A 25,367-nucleotide genomic window follows, 5' to 3' on the forward strand; every position below is an offset into this window, starting at 1 on the left:
TGCGGGAAAACCTGGCGTTGGTTTTACTGAGCAAACCTTCTCCACACCAAACCCCCAAGTGGACTTTGAGATTGTTATGTTGTGCACTATTGTGTTTGCTATGTATACGAAATACTCTACAGCAAAACAGGACAGAATGATTGAACAGAACATTCAGCAATTGCTCCTGCCTGCACACATCTCTCAGCTGAACCGATGTGGTGCGGTGTACAGGACTCTTCCAGAAATTAGGTTACATGAGCACAAGTTATTGTTGAATATGAAGAAACATGAAGGATCACACTGAAGAAGATCTCAGTTATCAACCTGGGATTCAAAGAACTGAGGGACGATCATGCCCTGTGTGTAACCTGATTTAAGAAATTGCACAGCACAGCAAGAAGCTGTTCGACCCATCGCATTTGTGCTTGCACTTTGAAAGAGACAACGGATTAGCACCGCTCCCCCTGGCTCCGTAATTTCCTCTCCCACAGGTATCTATCCAATTGACTTTGGAAAGTTACCACGGAATCTGCCTCCACCACTATTTCAATGTATTCCATATCACCATAACTGCCTCCGTTCAAAACAAAATCTCATCTCCCCTCTGGTTCTTCAGCTAACTATCTTGAACTTGTTTTGTTTGGTTACTTACCCTCCTGCCAGTGAAAACAGCTTCTCCTTATTCATTGTATCAAAACCCTCACCATTCGGGACACGTTTATTAAATCTCCCTGCTCTAAGGAGAACAATCCCAGCTTCTCCAATTTCTCTGCTAATTAACCATTATTTTTAAGGATGAGCTATGAATATTTTGCTTTTATCGCACAGAACACAAACCATCAACAGGTTAGGAACAGGGTTGTTGCAATTCTGAAAAGCTGATTTCTGTGTTGAAAAACTTTTTATTTTTGCAATGTGGGGGTGCTGGCGAGACTGTATCTATTGCTCATCCTGACTTGCCCGTGAGAAAGTGGTGGTCGTGGGCCTTCTTTTCGAACCACTGCAGTCCGTGTCGTGGAAGTACTCCCACAACACTAAGGTCAAGAATACCAGCAATAAAGAATGATTTTTGAGATGGCGAATGCACCACTAAATGGTGACTGACAGCTAACTGCCAAGAACTGTTTGAAACTGAGGGAGCGGCAGAGGCTACAGACGGAATTTGGGCTGTTGATCACAGGGAAAGTAGTGGAACAGCTGAGGATGGCAAAGGGGGCGATCTAGGAGTACGAGGAAAAGGCAAGCAGAATGTTGGCGCACCAGCTCAGGAAAAGCGAGGCGGTGAGGGAGATAGGGAAAGCAAAGAGCAAGCAAAGAGTAGAGGCGGGAATACTGTCCTGGACCCAGCGGGGGTAAACGAGGTGTTTAAGGACTTCTATAGTAAATAAGGACTTCTATAGTAAATTATATGAGTCGGAACCCCCGGCTGGGGTGGAGGAGATGAGGCAGTTTTTGGATCAGTTGAGGTTTCCGAGGGTAGATGAGGATCTGGTGGAAGGGCTGGGAGCCCCAATTGAGATTGAGGAAATAATCAAGGGGCTGGAGGGCATGCAGTCGGGCAAGGCCCCGGGGCCTGACGGCTACCCGGTGGAATTCTATAAGAGGTTTTCATTGATATTGAGCCCACTGCTGGTGAGGACATTTAACAAAGCAAGAGAGAAGGGAGTCCTCCCCCCAACAATATCGCAGGCTTCGATTTCATTGATGCTGAAACGGGAGAAGGATCCGGAGCAATGCTGGTTATACAGGCCGATTTCTCTACTGAATGTGGATGCCAAACTGCTGGCTAAGATATTGGCCACAAGGATAGAGGACTGTATCCCGGGGGTGATAGGGGAAGACCAGACGGGATTTGTTAAGGGCAGGCAACTCAAGGCCAATGTTCGAAGGCTTCTCAATGTTATTAATATGCCCTCAGAAGGAGGGGAGGGGGAGGTGGTGGTAGCGATGAATGCGAAGAAGGCTTTTGATCGGGTGGAATGGAATTACCTGTACGAGGCGCTGGGAAGGTTTGGGTTTGGTGAGGGCTTCATTGACTGGGTACGGTTGCTCTATCAGGGACCAGTAGCGAGTGCGCACACAAACTGGCTGAGGTCAGGGAATTTTAAACTACAATGAGGGACGAAGCAAGGGTGCCCCCTCTCCCAGTTACTGTTTGCTCTGGCCATAGAGCCATTGGCTATGGCGTTAAGAGCCTCTAGGAACTGGAAAGGGCTGGTTCGGGGGGTGGGTGGAGCACCGGGTCTCGCTCTACGCAGATGACCTGCTCTTGTACATTTCGGACCCGCTGGAGGGGATGGGGGAAGTAATGCGAATCTTGGGGGAATTTGGCAATTTACCGGGGTATAAATTGAACATGGGGAAAAGCGAGATGCTTGCGATCCAGGCAAGAGGACAGGAGAAGAGAGTGAGAGTGCTGCCGCTTAGAATGGTAGGGAAGAGCTTTCGATATCTGGGAATCCAGGTGGCCCGAGAATGGGAGGTACAGCACAAGTTCAACCTATTCCGGTTGGTAGAACAAATGGAAGGGGACTTTAAGAGATGGGACATGCTCCCGCTATCACTGGCGGGGAGGGTACAGACCGTGAAAATGACAGTCCTCCCCAGATTTCTGTTTGTCTTTCAGTGCCTCCCCATCTTCAACCCTAAAGCCTTTTTCAAGCGGGTGAATAAGGTTATTTCGGGCTGTGTGGGTGGGTAAAACCCCACGAGTGAAGAAAGTGTGGTGATGTGCATTAATGTAAATGCATGTAGGCTAGCTAGACACTAGAGGGAGCACCAGTGACATCACACACACACTCAACTAATAGATCAGGTAGATAGGACACGACCAATAGACATTCACAATACACAAGGAGGTGACACGGCCACAGGGGGGACATTACACCAACCCATATATAAAGGACACCACACACATGATCTGCCTCTTTCCAGTGGAGACAGTCAGTGAGTACAGACACAGGATTGATTCAATATTAGACCCACCACGTGGATTGCAGCAGCTGGTTAGTCAGTCTGGGTAGCTGTAGTAGGATTAGCAGCAGTGTCGAACCCGAGTAATAGAAGTGTAAATAGTTTAATAAACGTGTTGAAGTTATCTCCACGCCTGAACCTTCCTTTGTCAAGTGCACCACAAGGAAGCTGCTTATGGTACACCTACAACATAACAAATCAGAAAGTATTGCTTGAGCGCAGTCGGGGAGAGGGTGGGTTGGCGCTGCCAAACATCTGCAACTACTACTATAGAACATAGAACAGTACAGCACAGAACAGGCCCTTCGGCCCTCGATGTTGTGCCGAGCTTTGTCCGAATCCAACATCAAGCTATCCCACTCTGTCATTCTGGTGTGCTCCATGTGCCTATCCAACAACCGCTTGAAAGTTCCAAAAGTGTCCAACTCCACTATCACAGCAGGCAGTCCATTCCACACCCTAACCACTCTCTGAGTAAAGAACCTACCTCGGACATCCCTCCTATATCTCCCACCCTGAACCTTATAGTTATGCCCCCTTGTAACAGCTACATCCACCCGAGGAAATAGCCTCTGAACGTCCACTCTATCTATCCCCTCATCATCTTATAAACCTCTATTAAGTCGCCTCTCATCCTCCTCCGCTCCAAAGAGAAAAGCCCTCAATCTTTCCTCATAAGACCTACCGTCCAAACCAGGCAGCATCCTGGTAAATCTCCTTTGCACCCTTTCCAATGCTTCCACATCCTTCCAATAGTGAGGTGACCAGAACTGCACACAATATTCCAAGTGTGGTCTCACCAGGGTCATGTACAGTTGCAGCATAACCCCACGGCTCTTCAATTCAAGCCCCCTGTTAATGAACGCTAACACACTGTAGGCCTTCTTCATGGTTCTATTCACTTGAGTGGCAACCTTCAGAGATCTGTGGACATGAACCCCAAGATCTCTCTGTTCCTCCACATTCCTCAGAACCCTGCCGTTGACCCTGTCATCCGCATTCAAATTTTTCCTACCAAAATGAATCACCTCGCACTTATCAGGGTTAAATTCCATCTGCCATTTTTCAGCCCAGCTCTGCATCCTATCAATGTCTCTTTGCAGCCTACAACAGCCCTCCACATTATCCACTACTCCACAATCTTGGTGTCATCAGCAAATTTACTGACCCACCCTTCAGCCCCCTCCTCCAAGTCATTGATAAAAATCACAAATAGCAGAGGACCCAGCACTGATCCCTGTGGTACACCGCTGGTAACTGGTCTCCAGTCTGAAAATTTTCCATCCACCATCACCCTCTGTCTTCTTTGTGATAGCCAGTTACTTATCCAATTGGCCAAATTTCCCTCTATCCCACACCTCCTTACTTTCTTCATGACTGGGCGGCTAATATAGCCATGATTAGGAAGTGGGTAGTGGGGGGGGGGGGGGGGTCGGCATGGGAGCGGATGGAGGTGGCGTCATGTAAAGACACAAGTTTGGGGGCACTGGTAACGGCACCTCTGCCGTTCTCGCCGGCCCGATACTCCACAAGTCCGGTGGTAATGACGGCTCTGACGATCTGGGGGCAATGGAGGAGATATAAGAGAGTGGAGGGAGCATCGATTTGGACCCTGATTTATAATAAACAGGTTTGTACCGGGTAGGTTGGATGGCGGGTTCCGGAGTTGGCAAAGGGCAGGAATCAGAAGGATGGGGATCTATTTATAGACGGGAGCTTTCCCAGCTTGAAAGCTTTGGGGGATAAATTTGAATTGCCAGCAGGGAATGGGTTTAGGTATTTGCAGGTGCGAGACTTCCTGAGAAAACAGGTGCCGGCCTTTCCGCTGCTGCCGCCACGGGGGATACAGGATAGAGTAGTGTCCGGTACCTGGGTGGGAGAGGGGAGGGTACTGGATATTTACCAGGAACTTTCGGAGGCGGAGGAAACTCCGGTGGAGGAGCTTAAGGGCAAGTGGGAGGACGGGCTAGGAGGAGAGATAGAGGCGGGTCTATGGGTGGATGCCCTAAGCAGGGTTAATACCTCCTCATCATGTGCCAGGCTTAGCCTGATACAATTTAAGGTAGTCCACCGGGCACACATGACAGCGGCTAGGATGAGCAGGTTTTTCGGGGTAGCAGATAGGCGTGCGAGGTGCGCGGGAAGCCCATCAAATCATGTCCACATGTTTTGGGCTGCTCGAAGCTTCGAGGGTTTTGGCAGGGTTTTGCTAAGGCAATGTCCACGGTGCTAAAAACACGGGTGGTGCCGAGTCCAGAGGTAGCGATCTTTGGAGTATCGGAAGAGCCGGGAGTTCAGGGGGCGAAAGAGGCCGACGTCTTGGCCTTTGCCTCCCTGGTAGCCCGGAGACGGATCTTGTTAATGTGGAGGGACACGAATGCCCCGAGTGTAGAGACCTGGGTTAGTCACATGGCTGGGTTTCTCAGTCTCGAGAAGATAAAGTTCGCCTTAAGAAGATCAATGTTGGGGTTCACCCGGAGGTGGCAGCAGTTCGTCAACTTTCTCGGGGAAAATTAAAATGTCAGCAGATGGTTGAGGTGCGTGAAGATTGGGCTGGGGGGTGGGTTTGCTTATTTTACAATGTTGATGTCATTGTTTATGTTACTGTTATAAAAAATTTCAATACCTCAATAAAATATTATTTTTAAAAAAAAGAACGGTTTGAAAATTTACATCAGGCAGCTTGGCTCTGATTGGTCAAGGCATTGCTCTGAGGAATGAACCAGCAAATCACAGCCACTTATTTTGCTTAGCTGAAACAGGCGCAATGTGTGTACATATTCTTTCTGTCTGAAAAGCACAGGGCTGTGTATTAATATATGTAACTTCCAGTACACGCAAATACGCAACTGGTGCATTCTCCATGGCAATGCCTCAATTAATCAGAGTCCACTTGCCAACCAATCAGCACTCTTCGCAGACAGTAAAAAGTTGGTAATTTTGCAATTGTCCTGATGAGTGCAAGATTAAAAAGTTGACAAATGTCTTTTTTCTTTGACAATGAAGTTCTGTACGATCAAATGACTATTTGAATGATTCTTCATTTCTTTGCTCTCAGTGGAAGGTTCCCTTCAAGATACTGTGTTGTCTTTGAATATCACCATCCGTGTACATACTGGACCCAGTTGACGTTAGTGTCAGTTAAGGCTCAATGGGAGCCCTCTCTCGTTCCTGAACCAGAAGTTTTGAGGATTTGGATCACGGTCAAAGCCTTGAGCACAAAATCCAGGTTGACACTCCAGTGTAGCACTGAGGGAGTGCTATACTGCTGGAGGTGCCACTGTTCAGAAAAACCAAGATAAATCCCTGTCATCTGAAGTAGATGTAAAATGTTCCATGGCAGTATTTTGAAGTAGAAAAGGAGGGTTCTCACTGGTGCATTGAACAATATTTATCCTGAAACCCAATATCACTTAAATATCACTTATCATCTGGTCATGATCGAGTTTATTTTTGTGGAGCGTGCTGCACGTAATTGTTTGCTGTATTTTCCACATTAAATCAGTGAATGCTCTTAAAAATGTACTTAATTGGCTATTGAGGTTTTGAAAGACACTAAATAAATGCAAATTCCTTTTTTTGCTATTTTATGCTGCTAAGCTTTTCAACTCCAAAGGAAACCTATTACTTGTCTGTACTCACCAGAGCCAGGAACCTTTGGATTTTACAGGCCTGTTCCAGGTCTTCCCTCCGCTGATCCACTTTCCCCCTCAGGCTCTCCCAGTTTTCCACAACCGCCTGCTGCTTGATCTGCAGGGCCGCACTCTGCTGTGTGGTGCATCGGTGCAGGACCTCATCAGCTGCATCCACCAACTCCTGCAACTGGGATTAGAGGGACACCAGCTGTCACTAGGTGACGGATGCTTTCTCGGAGTTCGCTTGGTTATATTCAGTTCCTCTGACACCAGCTGACTTGAGATACCCTTACCTGCTTTTCATTTCTGAACCTGGATGGGACTGCCAGTGACCTGTTCAAGGGTTAGTGGAATTGCACAATGGGTCAAGGAAAACTGCAACTCACTCCCTCAGCAGGCTGCTGAGGTGGGAGATGATTGGGAGCTTTAAAGATAAGGGTATGGAGGAGTATGGAACAAAAGAAAGCAAACTAAATGAAGAATCAGGCAGTGGCTAGCAAGTGGGGAGACACTAACAGACAGGGGGAAACACTGGAGAGAGGGACTAAGAGGGAGAGGGGGAGAGAGAGAGAGAGAGAGAGAGATAAAATTAATCGCATAGGAATACTATGAGGGGAGACAGTATATTCTAGAAAACACTAATGCAGAGAGAGAGGAGACTGTATAGTGCCCAAGAATACCTTTGCAGACAGAGGGATGACAATATATTGTATAGGAATATGGCTGCAGAGAGAGGAAGAGACAAGTTGTTGTACAGGAATGCTATTACAGAGATTGGACACAGTATATTGCGCAGGAACACTGCAGAGCAAGTGGAGACAGTATATTGTGCAGGAACACTGCAGAGCGAGGGGGGACAGTACATTGTGCAGGAACACTGCAGAGCGAGGGGAGACAGTATATTGTGCAGGAACACTGCCGAGTGAGGGCGGACAGTACATTGTGCAGGAACACTGCAGAGCGAGGGGAGACAGTATATTGTGCAGGAACACTGCCGCTGAGTACACTAATTTGAAACTAGATGTGCTCCCAGACCTCTGCGCTCCTCTCCTCTGAGGACTCGATTTTCAGTGCAACCTCAGGAGCCTAACTCTTAAATTCGGGATCCCCTGCCCCCGCTCACCATATGCAGTCTCGCGACCCTAAAAATCGACCCCCCCCTTTGCAGACCTCAACGCCGATTGTAGGCCAATAGCCACCAAAAGCAGGCGGTATAGTATGCAGGACAGGACGTTCATTAGGTCCGAGGTCCAGCGTCTCTTGCGGGAAGGGGTCATAGAAGCCAGCAATAGCCCCTGGAGAGCTCAGGTGGTGGTCGTCAAGACCGGGGAAAAGTTCCGGATGGTGGTTGATTACAGCCAGACCATTAACCACTTTACGCAACTCGGTGCGTACCCGCTTCCCCGGATTGCAGACATGGTAAATCAGATCGCGCACTACCGCGTGTTCTCTCCGGTAGATCTGAAGTCTACATATCACCAGCTCCCAATCCGCCCGGAGGACCGCCACTACACGGCGTTTGAGGCAGATGGCCGCCTTTTCCATTTCCTCCGGGTCCCCTTTGGCGTCACAAACGGGGTTTCGGTGTTCCAATGAGCAATGGACCGAATGGTGGACCAGTACGGGCTGCGGGCCACGTTTCCGTACTTGGACAATGTAACCATCTGCGGCCATGATCAGCAGGACCACGACGCCAACCTCCACCGATTTCTCCAAACCGCCCGAAAACTCAACCTCACCTACAACAAGGAGAAATGCGTTTTCCGCACAACCAGGCTAGCCATCCTCGGCTACGTCGTGGAAAACGGGGTCCCTGGGCCCGACCCTGACCGTATGCGCCCCCTCCTCCAATTCCCTCTCCCTCACTGCCCCAAGGCCCTGAAGAGGTGTCTTGGATTTTTTTCCTATTACGCCCAGTGGGTCCCCCAGTATGTGGACAAAGCCCGCCCACTATTTAAGGCCACCATTTTTCCACTGGCAGCCGAGGCTCGCCAGGCCTTCAACTACATCAAGGCGGACATCGCCAAAGCTGCAATGCGCACGGTGGACGAGTCTGCCCCCTTCCAGGTGGAGAGCGATGCCTCAGAGGTCGCTCTCGCCGCCACTCTCAACCAAGCAGGCAGACCGGTAGCGTTCTTTTCCCGCACCCTCACCACCTCTCAAATTCGACACTCCTCGGTCGAAAAAGAAGCCCAAGCCATCGTGGAAGCCGTAGGGCACTGGAGGCACTACCTCGCTGGTCGGAAGTTTACCCTCATCACCGACCAACGATCGGTTGCCTTTATGTTTGACAATACGCAGCGGGGCAAGATCAAGAATGACAAGATCTTGAGGCGGAGGATTGAGCTCTCCACCTATAACTACGATATAGTATATCGTCCTGGGAAGCTCAACGAGCCCCCAGATGCCCTGTGCCGCGGCACGTGCATCAGCACGCAAGATGACCGATTACGTGCTATCCACGATGACCTCTGCCACCCGGCTCACCCACTACATCAAGGCCCGCAACCTGCCCTACTCCATCGAGGAGGTCAAAGCTGTAACCAGAGACTGCCAAATCTGTGCGGAGTGTAAACCGCACTTCTATCGACCAGATAAGGCCCACCTGGTAAAGGCGTCCCGGCCCTTTGAACGCCTTAGTATCGATTTCAAAGGGCCCCTCCCCTCCAATAATCGCAACACGTACTTCCTGAACATCATAGACGAGTTCTCCCGTTTTCCGTTCGCCATTCCCTGCCCCGATATGACCACTCCCACAGTCATCAAAGCCCTGCATAGTGTCTTCACCCTGTTCGGTTTCCCCAGCTATGTCCACAGCGACAGGGGCTCGTCGTTCATGAGCGACGAACTGCGTCAGTACCTGCTCAGTAAGGGCATCGCCTCGAGCAGGACGACCAGCTATAACCCCAGGGGAAACGGGCAGGTAGAGAGGGAGAACGTGACGGTCTGGAAGACCGTCCTACTGACCCTATGGTCCAGGAATCTCCCGGTTTCTCATTGGCAGGAGGTCCTCCCCGATGCGCTCCACTCTATTTGGTCCCTCCTTTGCACGGCCACAAACCAGACCCTTCATGACCGCTTGTTTGTTTTCCCTAGGGGAGCTACCTCAGGGGCCTCGCTTCCGCCCTGGCTGATAACACCGGGTCCAGTCCTCCTCCGAAAACATGTTCTGAGCCATAAGACCGACCCCCTGGTAGAGAGGGTCCAGCTCCTGCACTCCAACCCACACTATGCGTATATATCAGATACCCTGATGGCCAGCAGGATACCGTCTCCCTCCGTGACATGGCGCCCTCAGGCTCCGACACCACGACCACTACTGCATCCCCCACACTAGGTCCCATCCAACCTCCCATGTTCAGCGCCCCTACCCCTATCCAACGTCCGATGTTCAGCGCCCCTACCCCAATATGGTTCTTGCACTCCCTCCCACCCGCCGCACCGGTCCACAGGAATGAAGCTCCGGAAGAGCCGCTCCAGGAGACCACGCCTGTGCCTGCTCCGGGCCCAGCTCCACAGCCACCCTAAACGGCTGCAACACCAGTGCTTCGGCGGTCGCAACGTACGATCCGGGCACCAGACCGACTGAATCTGTAAACCCGTCACCCACGTCAGACTTCATTTTTTAAACAAGGGGTGAATGTGGTGAATGGAACTACTGTTAATTCACCAGTGCACTGTGATATCATATTACTGCTGTATCGTGTTACGTTGTGTGTTTAACCCTGTGGGCTCCACCTATGGGCCATTGTACGGCTTCACCCACAGGGGGATATGTCGGGGCATGTACGGGCTCGCCCATGGCTCCACCCCTTACAGGAAGTACAAAGGCAGCTGACCTGCGGGGCCGTATTTCATTGTTGTACCGGTCACAGGCAGGCTCAGTTGCAAGCTGATTAAAACCACGGTTTACTTCTCAACGTGTCTCTCAGTGAATTGATGGTCGCAGAGCGAGGGGGGAACAGTACATTGTGCAGGAACACTGCAGAGTGAGGGGAGACGGTATATTGTGCAGGAACACTGCAGAGTGAGGGGAGACGGTCTCTTGTGCAGGAACACTGCAGAGCGAGGGGACACAGGATATTGTGCAGTAACACTGCAGAGCTAGGGGAGACAGTATATTGTGCAGGAACACTGCAGAGTGAGGGGAGATAGTCTCTTGTGCAGGAACACTGCAGAGCGAGGGGAGACAGTATATTGTGCAGGAACACTGCAGAGCGAGGGGGGACAGTATACTGTGCAGGAACACTGCAGAGTGAGGGGAGACGGTATATTGTTCAGGAACACTGCAGAGCGAGGGGGGACAGTATACTGTGCAGGAACACTGCAGAGTGAGGGGCGACGATGGTATATTGTGCAGGAACACTGCAGAGCGAGGGGAGACAGTATATTGTGCAGGAACACTGCAGAGCGAGGGGAGACAGTATATTGTGCAGGAAAACTAGGGAGAATGGAAGATTTGTTGATTGGTGGTTAAAGTTGAAATGGTGTACAAATCAATTCCATCCAACTCAAAACAGCATTATCACCTGTAAATTCAGCTCACAATACTCCATATTGACAGTTAATATGAGGATGCTACATTGAATTATAAATCAGTAATCTTAAGGGCAGCACGGTGGCGCAGTGAGTAACACTGCAGCCTCACGGCGCCGAGGTCCCAGGTTTGATCCCGGCACTGGGTCACTGTCCGTGTGGAGTTTGCACATTCTCCCCGTGTTTGCGTGGGTTTCGCCCCCACAATACAAAGATGTGCAGGGTAGGTGGATTGGCCACGCTAAATTGCCCCTTCATTGGAAAAATGAATTGGGTACTCTAAATGTATTTTAAAAAATAAAACAAATCAGTAATCTTACTCGCTGCTCTGCCCCAGACAGTTCATGTTCCAATGCTTCATGTGTCCGAAGTTGTGCTTGAACACCCCGCAGGTCCTTTGCAATTTCATCAGGAATGCTTTTAAGTTTCTCCTAAAGAAACGCACACAAAAGGCAAGTGAAAAGAGGCTGATTTGATTCTGTACTAAATCTTTCATCTCTGCACTGCCCTTCAAACACAGCTTACTCCCAGTCACAGCACTCTGTAATCCCCTCACTATCAGATACAACATCCTGTGGTCCTCTGCACTGCTCCATCAAACTATCTCAGGGAAAGTAGAGCACTGGCTAGGTACACTGCCCCTTCAAACACTCCCAGGGCAGGTCTTGCATGGGCTAGATACGGAGTAAAGCTCCCTTGACCTACACTGGCCTACCGAACACCCGCAGGGCAGGTACAAAACAGGGTATATTCAGAGTAAAGATTCCTCTACACTGGCACATATCTTCCACCCTGCAGCATTGTTGAGTGACAAACATGATAATACCGGCACCTGCTGATATAGGAGTAATTTGGGATCACACCCATTGAAAATGTGGTCAAAATGGCAAAGAAACGTGTGACTATTCAAAGAGAGAGCTAGAGAGACTGGCATCAACCACTTGGACTGGAATACAGTATATGCTTCAGGCTGAAAGGTAAGGGCTTAAATCCTGTGATAAGCCCCTTTTGCAGATTTCCCTGTGATATTCCTGTGTTAGAGAGCTGTAAGCACCTTGTAGAGCACAAAGACTCCCGAGAGACGAATAGAGGTGAAGTCGATGAGGCATTGTTAAGCGTGACTCGTTCCCCGCAATTCAGCAACAGACTGGAGCTGCGGGGAGAATTCCTGGTTCTTATACTCCGCCTTCAGGGCGGAGCTAGAGATCAACAGCCAACCAGGACCCGGGATCTGTCAGCCAATGACATCACGGCTTCACAGTCCCACATGACCCCTAATGCATACTACCACATTCACCCCTTGTTAAAAATGAACCCGGCGGGGTGGTGCTTTGCATGGTGGTAGGGGTTTACAAGGCTGGTCCTGGGAGGAAAAAAAACTTTTGCATGTCATTACAGTGCCCTACACTGGGCTATGTACAGGGTTTTTGTTTTGAACTATTTACAGTATTCATAAGAGGGAAAAGGAAAAAAAAACATTCTCGTTAAAGTCCACAACATTCTAGTGTTACACCGGTGCCACGAATCGGGCGGGCGGTCTGGTCGTCCTTGTCGATCGCCTCAGCCCCGGTGCTTGTTCCAGTGTTGTCGCCTCCGGGAGCTTTACGGTTTCTGCTTCAGCTTCACTTCTGGTCGGACCTGGGAGGAGGACCGATCCTCCCGGGAAGGGGGCTGTCGCGGGGTGCGCCGGTGGCAGGGAGGGGGTGATTGGTGTCGAGGGGGTGTGTGTGTTGCCGGCGGGCGCCAGATCTCGCAGGGAGACTATGTCCTGTCAGCCGTCGGGGTACTCCACGTAGGCGTACTGCGGGTTCGCGTGGAGGAGGTGAACCCTCTCGACCAACGGGTCCGACTTGTGCGCCCGCACATGTTTCCGGAGCAAGATGGGTCCTGGGGCCGCCAGCCAGGTCGGTAGCGACGTTCCAGAGGAAGACCTCCTGGGAAGACAAGGAGGCGCTCATGAGGCGTTTGGTTAGTGGTGGTACACAGTGGCGACCGGATGGAGTGGAGGGCGTCCGGGAGGACCTCCTGCCACCGTGAAACTGGGAGATCCCTGGACCGTAGGGCCAGTAGGACGGTCTTCCAGACCATGCCGTTCTCCCTCTCTACTTGCCCGTTCCCCCGGGGGTTGTAGCTGGTCGTCCTGCTTGAGGCTATACCCTTGCTGAGCAGGAACTGGCGCAGCTAGTCACTCATGAAGGAGGACCCCCTGTCGCTATGGACGTATGCGGGGCAACCGAACAGTGTGAATATGGTGCTAAGGGCTTTAATGACTGTGGCCGCTGTCATGTCAGGGCAGGGGATGGTGAAGGGGAAACGGGAGTACTCGTCCACCACGTTCAGGAAGTATGTGTTGCGGTCGGTGGAGGGGAGGGGCCCTTTGAAATCCAGACTGAGGCGTTCAAAGGGACGGGAAGCCTTGATCAGGTGCTCACTATCCGGCCTGAAAAAAATGCGGTTTTCACTCTGCGCAGATGTGGCAGTTCCTTGTGACTGTACGGACCTCCTCCACGGAGTAGGGGAGGTTGCGGGACTTTATAAAATGGTAGAACCGAGTGACCCCCGGGTGGCAGAGGTCCTCGTGGAGGGTTTGGGGAAGGTTAATTTGTGCGTTGGCACATGTGCCGCGGGATAGGGCATCGGACGGCTCGTTCAGCTTTCCGGGACTGTACAAGATCTCATAGTTGAAGGTGGAGAGCTCGATCCTCCACCTTAAGATCTTGTCATTGTTAATTTTGCCCCGCTGTGCATTATCGAACATGAAAGCTACCGACCGTTGGTCAGTGAGGAGAGTGAATCTCCTGCCGGCCAGGTAATGCCTCCAATGTCGCACAGCTTCCACTATTGCTTGGGCTTCCTTTTCCACTGAGGAGTGGCGGATTTCTGAGGCGTGGAGGGTTCGGGAGAAAAAGGCCACGGGTCTGCCCGCTTGGTTAAGGGTGGCCGCTAGAGCTACATCGGAGGCGTCGCTCTCGACCTGGAAGGGGAGGGACTCGTCGATGGCGCGCATCGTGGCCTTTGCGATATCCGCTTTGATGCGGCTGAAGGCCTGGCAAGCCTCTGTCGACAGAGGGAAGGTCGTGGTCTGTATTAGGGGGCTGGCCTTGTCTGCGTACTGGGGGACCCACTGGGCGTAATATGAAAAGAACCCCAGGCAGCGTTTTAGGGCTTTTGAGCAGTGAGGGAGGGGAAATTCCATGAGGGGGCGCATACGTTCGGGGTCGGGGCCTATTATCCCATTGCGCACTACATATCCCAAGATGGCTAGCCGGTTTGTGCTAAAAACGCACTTGTCCTCGTTGTATGTGAGGTTCAAGGCTTTAGCGGTCTGGAGGAATTTTTGGAGATTGGCATCGTGGTCCTGCTGATCGTGGCCGCAGATGGTTACGTTGTCGAGATACGGGAACGTGGCCTGCAACCCGTGTTGATCAACCATTCGGTCCATCTCCCGTTGGAAGACCGAGACCCCATTTGTGACGCCAAATGGGACCCTTAGGAAGTGGTATAATCGCCCGTCTGCCTCGAAGGCTGTGTACTTGCGGTCACTTGGGCGGATGGGGAGCTGATGGTAGGCGGACTTGAGGTCCACGGTGGAGAAGACCTTATATTGGGCAATCCGATTGACCATGTCGGATATGCGGGGGAGAGGGTACGCATCTAGCTGTGTGTACCTGTTGATGGTCTGGCTATAGTCTATGACCATCCTTTGCTTCTCCCCTGTCTTTACTACTACCACCTGTGCTCTCCAGGGACTATTGCTGGCCTGGATTATGCCTTCCTTCAGTAGCCGCTGAACTTCGGACCGAATAAATGTCCGGTCCTGGGCGCTGTACCGTCTGCTCCTAGTGGCGACAGGTTTGCAATCCGGGGTGAGGTTTGCAAACAAGGATGGGGGCTCAACCTTGAGGGTTGCGAGGCCGCAGATAGTGAGTGGGGTATTGGGCCGCCGAATTGGAAAGTTAGGCTCTGCAGATTGCACTGGAAGTCTAATCCCAGTAATGTGGGCGCGCAGAGTTGGGGAAGGACGTAGAGCCTGTAGTTTTTAAACTCCCTCCCTTGCACCGTTAGGGTCACTATGCAGAAGCCTTTGATCTGTATGGAGTGGGATCCTGCAGCTAGGGAAATCTTTTGCGCACTGGGACGGATGGTCAAAAAACAGCGTCTTACCGTGTCGGGGTGGATGAAGCTTTCTGTGCTCCCGGAGTCGACCAGTGTAGCGCACAAAGACTCTCGAGAGACGAATAGAGATGAAGTCGATGAGGCTTTATTAAGCGTGACTTGTTCCCTGCAGTTCAGCAACAGACTGGCCTGCGGGGGAGAACTCCTGGTTCTTATACTCCGCCTTCAGGGCGGAGCTAGAGATCAACAGCCAACCAGGACCCGGGATATGTCAGCCAATGACATCACGGCTTCACAGTCCCACATGACCCCTAATGCATACTACCACAACCAGGCATGGTGTCTCGTGTCCGTTGATCAGCACCGTTGTTGTCGTCGTCTGGAGCGTCTGGGGCCGTGCTTGGTCCAGCGTCATTGAGGCCAGACGTGGTCGTAGTGCTTCAGCGTCTTCCTCGAACCCCGTGGAGCCGATGCTGGGGTCCATTGTTGCCGTCCAAGATGGCGGCGGTGGTGAACAAAATGGCCGCCCCCATGCATCGCACATGGCTGGGGGGTCACAAGATGGCGGCGGGGGTGGACAAAATGGCCGCCCCCATGCGTCGCGCAGGGCTGGGGGGTCCCAAGATGGCGGCGCCCCTCCTCCCCTCGTGGTGGCCGGGACCCAAAATGGCAGCGCCTGCGGGTCGCACATGGGGTGCTGGGGGGGTTGGGGAGCGTTTGGAACGCGCAGGACTCGTTCTTCTCCGGGGACAGCGGCGACCCCCCGGGACCGGAACACAGCCGCGAAATGGCCCTTTTTCCTGCAGCTCTTGCAAATCGCTGCGCGGGCCGGGCAGCGCTGCCGGGGGTGTTTCGCCTGGCCGCAGAAATAGCAGCGGGCTCCCCCGGGACGACTTGGCGTCTGAACCGCGCAAGCCTGTGGGGGGGGGGGGGGGGGTGTTTGTCTCGACGGGGGTCCACGGAGCCCAAGGGGCTGCCGCGCGGTCGGGGCCGTAGGCGCGGGCGTTTCGCGCGGCCACATCTAGTGAGGCTGCAAGGGCCCGTGCCTCTGAGAGTCCTAGCGACTCTTTTTCTAACAGTCTTTGGCGGATTTGGGGAGAGTTCATACCAGCCACAAACGCATCGCGAATTAACATGTCCGTGTGTTCAATCGCGTTTACCGGCGGGCAGCTGCAGGCCCGTCCCAAAATTAGCAGCGTGGCGTAGAATTCGTCTAGCGATTCTCCGGGACTTTGCCGTCTCGTTGCGAGTTGGTAGCGTGCGTAGATCTGGTTCACTGGGCGAACATAGATGCTCTTTAGTGCTGCGAACGCCGTCTGGAAATCCTCTGCGTCTTCTATGAGGGTAAATTTCCGGGCTTACCCTCGAGTGCAGGACCTGTAGTTTCTGGTCTTCTGTGACCCGGCCGGGGGCCGTTCGGAGGTAGGCTTCGAAACAAGTCTGCCAGTGTTTAAAAACTGCTGCTGAGTTCACTGCGTGGGGGCTGATCCTCAGGCATTCCGGGACGATCCTGACCTCCATAGTCCTTTAAGCACTATGGAGTAGCGCACAAAGACTCCCGAGAGACGAATAGAGGTGAAGTCGATGAGGCTTTATTAAGCGTGACTCGTTCCCCGCAGTTCAGCAACAGACTGGAGCTGCGGGGAGAATTCCTGGTTCTTATACTCCGCCTTCAGGGCGGAGCTAGAGATCAACAGCCAACCAGGACCCGGGATCAGTCAGCCAATGACATCACGGCTTCACAGTCCCACATGACCCCTAATGCATACTACCACACACCTACCTCAATGTGAGTCAGCGCGTCTGATAGATCTTGGCTGCACTTGTGAACTGCGTCCGCATCACAGAGCCTCTGTCCACGGATTTGAGCCCTTTCCTGTAAAATGCTCCATAAATCCCTGGCAACAGTGGAAAACATACTGTAGGTCAGAGTCACAGAGTTGTAGAGACATTGTGGAACAGAACACTCTTTGGTTAATTAAACCCGTTCCGGAAGATACAATCAAACTGGCATTGTTATAGCAATAATTCAACCACACAATGTAGGCAATCAAACCATTTATGAATCAGTTGTACAGTCCCCTGAAATCCCCTAACACCCAGTCACAGCACCCTGCGATCCCCTCACTCTCACAGCACCCTGCGATCACCTCACTCTCACAGCACCCTGCGATCCCCACACTCTCACAGCACCCTGCGATCCCCTCACTCTCACAGCACCCTGCGATCCCCTCACTCTCACAGCACCCTGTGATCCCCTCACTCCCACAGCACCCTGCGATCCCCCCACTCTCACAGCACCCTGCGATCCCCTCACTCTCAGGTCCAGCACCCTGCGATCCCCTCACTCTCACAGCACCCTGCGATCACCTCACTCTCACAGCACCCTGTGATCCCCTCACTCTCACAGCACTCTGCGATCCCCTCACTCTCACAGCACCCTGTGATCCCCTTACTCTCACAGCACCCTGCGATCCCCTCATTCTCACAGCACCCTGCGATCTCCTCACTCTCACAGCACTCTGCGATCCCCTCATTCTCACAGCACCCTGCGATCACCTCAATCTAACAGCACCCTGCGATCCCCACACTCTCACAGCACCCTGCGATCCCCTCACTCTCACAGCACCCTGCGATCCCCTCACTCTCACAGCACCCTGCGATCCCCTCATTTTCACAGCACCCTGCGATCACCTCAATCTAACAGCACCCTGCGATCCCCTCACTCTCACAGCACCCTGCGATCCCCTCACTCTCTCAGCACCCTGCGATCCCCTCACTCTCTCAGCACCCTGCGATCACCTCACTCCCACATCACCCTGCGATCCCCACACTCTCACAGCACCCTGCGATCACCTCACGCCCACAGCACCCTGCGATTCCCTCACTCTCACAGCACCCTGCGATCCCCTCACTCTCACAGCACCCTGCGATCCCCTCACTCTCACAGCACCCTGCGATCCCCTCACTCTCACAGCACCCTGCGATCCCCTCACTCTCACAGCACCCTGCGATCCCCTCACTCTCACAGCACCCTGCGATCCCCTCACTCTCACAGCACCCTGTGATCCCCTCATTCTCAGGTCCAGCACCCTGCGATCCCCTCACTTTCACAGCACCCTGCGATCACCTCACTCTAACAGCACCCTGCGATCCCCACACTCTCAGGTACCCTGCGATCCCCACGCTCTTACAGCACACTGCGACCCCCACACTCACACAGCACCCTGCGATCCCCTCTCTCTCACAGCACCCTGCGATCCCCTCACTCTCACAGCACCCTGCGATCCCCTCACTCTCAGACACAGCACCCTGCAATCACCTCACTCTAACAGCACCCTGCGATCCCCACACTCTCACAGCACCCTGCAATCCCCTCACTCTCACAGCACCCTGCGATCCCCTCACTCTCACAGCACCCTGCGATCCCCTCACTCTCACAGCACCCTGCGATCCCCTCACTCTCACAGCACCCTGCGATCCCCTCACTCTCACAGCACCCTGTGATCCCCTCATTCTCAGGTCCAGCACCCTGCGATCCCCTCACTCTCACAGCACCCTGCGATCACCTCACTCTCACAGCACCCTGCGATCAACTCACTCTCACAGCACTCTGCGATCCCCTCACTCTCACAGCACCCTGCGATCCCCTCACTCTCACAGCACCCTGCGATCCCCTCACTCTCACAGCACACTGCGACCCCCACACTCTCACAGCACCCTGCGATCCCCTCACTCTCACAGGACTCTGCGATCCCCTCACTCTCACAGCACCCTGTGATCCCCTCACTCTCACAGCACCCTGCGATCACCTCACTCTAACAGCACCCTGCGATCCCCTCACTCTCACAGCACCCTGCGATCCCCTCACTCTCACAGCACCCTGCGATCCCCTCACTCTCACAGCACCCTGCGATCCCCTCACTCTCACAGCACCCTGCGAACCCCTCACTCTCACAGCACCCTGCGACCCCCACACTCTCACAGCACCCTGCGATCCCCTCACTCTCACAGCACCCTGCGATTCCCACTCTCACAGCACCCTGCGATCCCCTCACTCTCACAGCACCCTGCGATCCCCTCACTCTCACAGCACCCTGCGATCCCCTCACTCTCACAGCTCCCTGCGATCCCCTCACTCTCACAGCACCCTGCGATCACCTCACTCTCACAGCACCCTGCGATCCCCTCACTCTCACAGCACCCTGCGAACCCCTCACTCTCACAGCACCCTGCGATCCCCACACTCTCACAGCACCCTGCGATCCCGTCACTCTCTCTGCACCCTGCGATCATCTCACTCTCACAGCACCCTGCGATCACCTCACTCCCACAGCACCCTGCGATCCCCACACTCTCACAGCACCCTGCGATCCCCTCACTCTCACAGCACCCTGCGATCCCCTCACTCTCACAGCACCCTGCGATCCCCTCACTCTCACAGCACCCTGCGATCCCCGCACTCTCACAGCACCCTGCGATCCCCTCACTCTCACAGCACCCTGCGATCCCCTCACTCTCACAGCACCCTGCGATCCCCTCACTCTCACAGCACCCTGTGATCACCTCACTCTCACAGCACCCTGCGATCCTCTCACTCTCAGACACAGCACCCTGTGATTCCCTCGCTCTCACAGCACCCTGTGATCCCCTCACTCTCAGACACAGCACCCTGCGAGCCCCTCACTCTCAGACACAGCACCCTGCGATCACCTCACTCTCAGGTACAGCACCCTGCGATCCCCTCATTCTCACAGCACCCTGTGATCCCCTCACTCTCACAGCACCCTGCGATCCTCTCACTCTCAGACACAGCACCCTGCGATCCCCTCACTCTCACAGCACCCTGCGATCCCCTCACTCTCACAGCACCCTGTGATCACCTCACTCTCACAGCACCCTGCGATCCTCTCACTCTCAGACACAGCACCCTGTGATTCCCTCGCTCTCACAGCACCCTGTGATCCCCTCACTCTCAGACACAGCACCCTGCGATCCCCTCACTCTCAGGTACAGCACCCTGCGATCCCCTCATTCTCACAGCACCCTGTGATCCCCTCACTCTCACAGCATCCTGCGACCCCCTCACTCTCACAGCACCCTGCGATCCCCTCACTCTCACAGCACCCTGCGACCCCCACACTCTCAGACACAGCACCCTGCGATCCACTCACTCTCAGAGACAGCACTCTGTGATCCCTCACTCTCAGACACAGAACCCTGCGATCCCTCGCTCTCAGACACAGCACCCTGCGATCCCCTCACTCTCACAGCACCCTGCGATCCCCTCACTCTCAGACACAGCACCCTACGATTCCCTCACTCTCACAGCACCCTGCGATCCCTCACTCTCACAGTACCCAGCGATCCACTCACTCTCAGACACAGCACCCTGCGATCCCCTCACTCTCACAGTACCCAGCGATCCCCTAACTCTCAGACACAGCACCCTGCGATCCCCTCACTCTCACAGCACCCAGCGATCCCCTCACTCTCAGACACAGAACCCAGCGATCCCCTCACTCTCAGACACAGAACTCTGCGATCCCCTCACTCTCACAGCACCCTGCGATTCCCACTCTCACAGCACCCTGCGATCCCCTCACTCTCACAGCACCCTGCGATCCCCTCACTCTCACAGCACCCTGCGAACCCCTCACTCTCACAGCTCCCTGTGATCCCCTCACTCTCACAGCACCCTGCGATCACCTCACTCTCACAGCACCCTGCGATCCCCTCACTCTCACAGCACCCTGCGAACCCCTCACTCTCACAGCACCCTGCGATCCCCACACTCTCACAGCACCCTGCGATCCCGTCACTCTCTCTGCACCCTGCGATCACCTCACTCTCACAGCACCCTGCGATCACCTCACTCCCACAGCACCCTGCGATCCCCACACTCTCACAGCACCCTGCGATCCCCTCACTCTCACAGCACCCTGCGATCCCCTCACTCTCACAGCACCCTGCGATCCCCGCACTCTCACAGCACCCTGCGATCCCCTCACTCTCAGACACAGCTGTGGTAGTATGCATTAGGGGTCATGTGGGACTGTGAAGCCGTGATGTCATTGGCTGACAGATCCCGGGTCCTGGTTGGCCGTTGACCTCTAGCTCCGCCCTGAAGGCGGAGTATAAGTACCAGGAGTCCTCCCCCGCAGGCAGTCTACTACTGAACTGCGGGGGAACAGTCACGCTTAATAAAGCCTCATCGACTTCACTCTATTCGTCTCTCGGAGTCTTTGTGCGCTACAACAGCACCCTACGATCTCCTCACTCTCAGACACAACACTCTGTGATCCCTCACTCTCAGACACAGAACCCTGCGATCCCTCACTCTCAGACACAGCATCCTGCGATCCCCTCACTCTCACAGCACCCAGCGATCCCCTCACTCTCAGACACAGCACCCTACGATCTCCTCACTCTCAGACACAGCACCCTGCAATCCCCTCACTCTCACAGCACCCTGTGATCCCCTCACTCTCACAGCACCCTGCGATCCCCTCACTCTCACAGCACCCAGTGATCCCCTCACTGTCAGACACAGTACCCTGTGATTCCCTCGCTCTCACAGCACACTCTGATCCCCTCACTCTCACAGCACCCTGTGATCCCCTCACTCTCACAGCACCCTGCGATCCTCTCACTCTCAGACACAGCACCCTGCGATCACCTCACTCTCAGGTACAGCACCCTGCGATCCCCTCATTCTCACAGCACCCTGTGATCCCCTCACTCTCACAGCACCCTGCGATCCTCTCACTCTCAGACACAGCACCCTGCGATCCCCTCACTCTCACAGCACCCTGCGATCCCCACACTCTCACAGCACCCTGCGATCACCTCACTCTCACAGCACCCTGCGATCCTCTCACTCTCAGACACAGCACCCTGTGATTCCCTCGCTCTCACAGCACCCTGTGATCCCCTCACTCTCAGACACAGCACCCTGCGATCCCCTCACTCTCAGGTACAGCACCCTGCGATCCCCTCATTCTCACAGCACCCTGTGATCCCCTCACTCTCACAGCATCCTGCGACCCCCTCACTCTCACAGCACCCTGCGATCCCCTCACTCTCACAGCACCCTGCGACCCCCACACTCTCACAGCACCCTGCGATCCCCTCACTCTCACAGCACCCAGCGATCCCCTCACTCTCACAGCACCCAGCGATCCCCTCACTCTCAGACACAGCACCCTGCGATCCCCTCACTCTCAGAGACAGCACTCTGTGTTCCCTCACTCTCAGACACAGAACCCTGCGATCCCTCACTCTCAGACACAGCACTCTGCGATCCCCTCACTCTCACAGCACCCTGCGATCCCCTCACTCTCACAGCACCCTGCGACCCCCTCACTCTCACAGCACCCAGCGATCCCCTCACTCTCAGACACAGCACCCTGCGATCCCCTCACTCTCAGACACAGCACCCTACGATCCCCTCACTCTCACAGCACCCTGCGATCCCTCACTCTCACAGTACCCAGCGATCCCCTCACTCTCAGACACAGCACCCTGCGATCCCCTCACTCTCACAGTACCCAGTGATCCCCTAACTCTCAGACACAGCACCCTGCGATCCCCTCACTCTCACAGCACCCAGCGATCCCCTCACTCTCAGACACAGAACCCAGCGATCCCCTCACTCTCAGACACAGAACCCAGCGATCCCCTCACTCTCAGACACAGAACCCTGCGATCCCCTCACTCTCACAGCACCCAGCGATCCTCTCACTCTCAGACACAGAACCCTGCGATCCCTCACTCTCAGACACAGCACCCTGCGATCCCATCACTCTCAGACACAGCACCCTGTGATCCCTGATGCACGATCAGTCACTACTGAAGCGAGATTGTAGTCCAATTGAAGGCTTTAATGAACAAGTAGTTACCCCAGCAGCTCCGGTACAGAATGACTGCTGTGGGTGAAACACAGACTCTTATGCTCCACCTGCTGGGCTGAACCAGCAGGCAGGTTCTATCACTCATACTATAGTATAAGATATATCCCACCTAGGTACCGCTATACCCCTAATATAGCCTACCACAACTCCTCAACTCAGATATAGCACCCTGTGATCCCCTCACTCAGATACAGCACCCTGTGACCCCTCACACAGGTACAGCACCCTGTGATCGCCTCAGCCACAAATGCATCACTTGTAAATTAGGTGGAAAATAAATTATTGCTTCATCTTTGATGTAACACAGTGATTCTACCTCAGCACATCATGTCTCTGTGAGATTTCCTGGGCCTGAGGATGACCCTTGTCAACCAGCTTGTTCACCAAGGCCTGTATATCCTGGATCCTCTCTTCACCAATTTCCAATTGGTGTAAGAATGCTTTGTATAATGCCCTCAGGTTCTAACAAAACAAGAACACACCAACACATCAATGAGTATAATCCATACTTTGGGAGTAGATTAAAGGTGGTGATGTTAATGGACTCCCTCACCTTTCGTAGTTGATTTAACAGTGAACAGTATGAAAAAGGTGGTTATAATTACTCATTTCTGGAGGTAAAGTTGGGGGAGGTTATAGAAGACGGTCTGTGGTGTGAGGTGCTCCGGAGTGTGAATGCCTCAACCTCGTGCGCGAGGTTGAGGCTGATGCAGCTGAAGGTTATGTACAGGGTGCACCTCAAAGGCGAGGATGAGCAGGCTCTTTGAGTTAGTGGAGGATGTATGTGAGCTATGTGGGGCCCGCAAACCATGTATATATATTTTGGTCTCATCTGAAGCTGGAGAGGTATTGGAGGGATGCTTTCAGTGTCATCTCGGGGGTCGTGCACGTGAACTTGGAACCAAGGTTCCCAGGGTCTCGGACCGCCCAGGGCTGCAGGCGGGTGCGGGGCAGATGTTTGCCTCGCTGATCGCCCAGAGGCGGATCCTGTTGGGGTGGAGGTTAGCTTCTCTGCCCTGTGCCTCGGCTTGGTGGTTCATGGGGACTGTTTATTATGGACTTTCGAGAATTGGTTGCCACCGAACCATTAGGAGGGGAGAGGGGGGGGGGGGGGGGGGGGGGGGGGGGGGGGGTTGGGGTTATTGTTGTTCTTGACTACACGGTTTACTGATTGTTTGTTAATTTTCTTTCTTTTTTACTTGGAATGCCCGGGTGATGTTTTGGTCTGTATTCTGAAGGGGATGCTGTTTGGGGGATTGGTACTGCATTTATTTTGGTTTGTTTTCTTTTGTTGTTTATTTGATGAAAATGTTGAAAATGAGGGGAATAAAAAGATTTTAAAAATATATATATATATATATATATATATATATATAACTACTCAGCTGTGCTGAGTTCCCAACCTTGGTTACGGCATTATAAACAATTATGTTGTCCCTTTATCTGGGCGATTGAACAGCAAGGACTTTCCGAGCTGAGAACTATCCAGGCCTTGCCTTCCTGTGGCTGGTGACAGGACCAGGCTCAATGACGACTCACAAATGAAAAATGGTCATTTTTATTCAGGTATCCAAGAATCATGAACAGGTGACACATTCAAGTTTTAAAGGAATTGTAGGAGTAAAACAAGCAGCCTTGGTCACAGAGTTCCCATGTGTACAGCAGCACGGACCTCTGGGGCCGAGGAGATGTCTTTACAAGAAACCATTGTCACTTGGCGAAGCATGGCTTAAAAAGGAACAGCCGGTGTGGATTTGTTAAAGTCAAATCAATCTGACAAGCCTGTTCTTTAGTGAAATAACTGAGAGGGTCGATGAAGGTAATGCAGTAGATGTTGTAAATATGGGCTCTCAAAAGGCATTTCATCATTTTAAAAAGTAAAGAATTTAGAGTACCCAATTTATTTTTCCAATCAAGGGGCAATTTAGCATGGCCAATCCACCTATCCTGCACATCTTTGGGTTCTGAGGGCGAAACCCACGCAAACACAGGGAGAATATGCAAATTCCACACGGACATGGACCCAGTGCTGGGATCGAACCTGGGACCTCAGCATCGTGACGCAGCAATGCTAACCACTGCGCCACCGTGCTGCCCTGACATATCATAATTAGCACATAACAGACTTATTTGGAAAAATGGAAGGCTATGGAATAGGAGGACCTGGCTCCATAATTGGCTATGAAATAGGAGGCAGAGAATACTGCTAAAG

The 25,367-nt window shown here is 53.2% G+C and overlaps 1 protein-coding gene across 1 annotated transcript in view; it reads right to left on the reverse strand.

Annotated features, from left to right (window-relative positions):
- The window catches only part of sptbn5 (spectrin, beta, non-erythrocytic 5), a 400,397-nt gene that overhangs the window by 228,378 nt on the left and 146,652 nt on the right, over window positions 1-25,367 (reverse strand). Inside the window, exons 30-33 of the mRNA XM_072486950.1 lie at window positions 23,472-23,617; window positions 17,026-17,140; window positions 11,447-11,557; window positions 6,598-6,777 (exon numbers count right to left, since the gene is read on the reverse strand). Coding sequence (XP_072343051.1) covers window positions 6,598-6,777; window positions 11,447-11,557; window positions 17,026-17,140; window positions 23,472-23,617 — 552 coding nt within the window. The remainder of the gene's footprint in view (window positions 1-6,597; window positions 6,778-11,446; window positions 11,558-17,025; window positions 17,141-23,471; window positions 23,618-25,367) is intronic.

Source organism: Scyliorhinus torazame, chromosome 2 (assembly GCF_047496885.1).
Source record: "Scyliorhinus torazame isolate Kashiwa2021f chromosome 2, sScyTor2.1, whole genome shotgun sequence".
Lineage (NCBI taxonomy): Eukaryota > Metazoa > Chordata > Chondrichthyes > Carcharhiniformes > Scyliorhinidae > Scyliorhinus > Scyliorhinus torazame.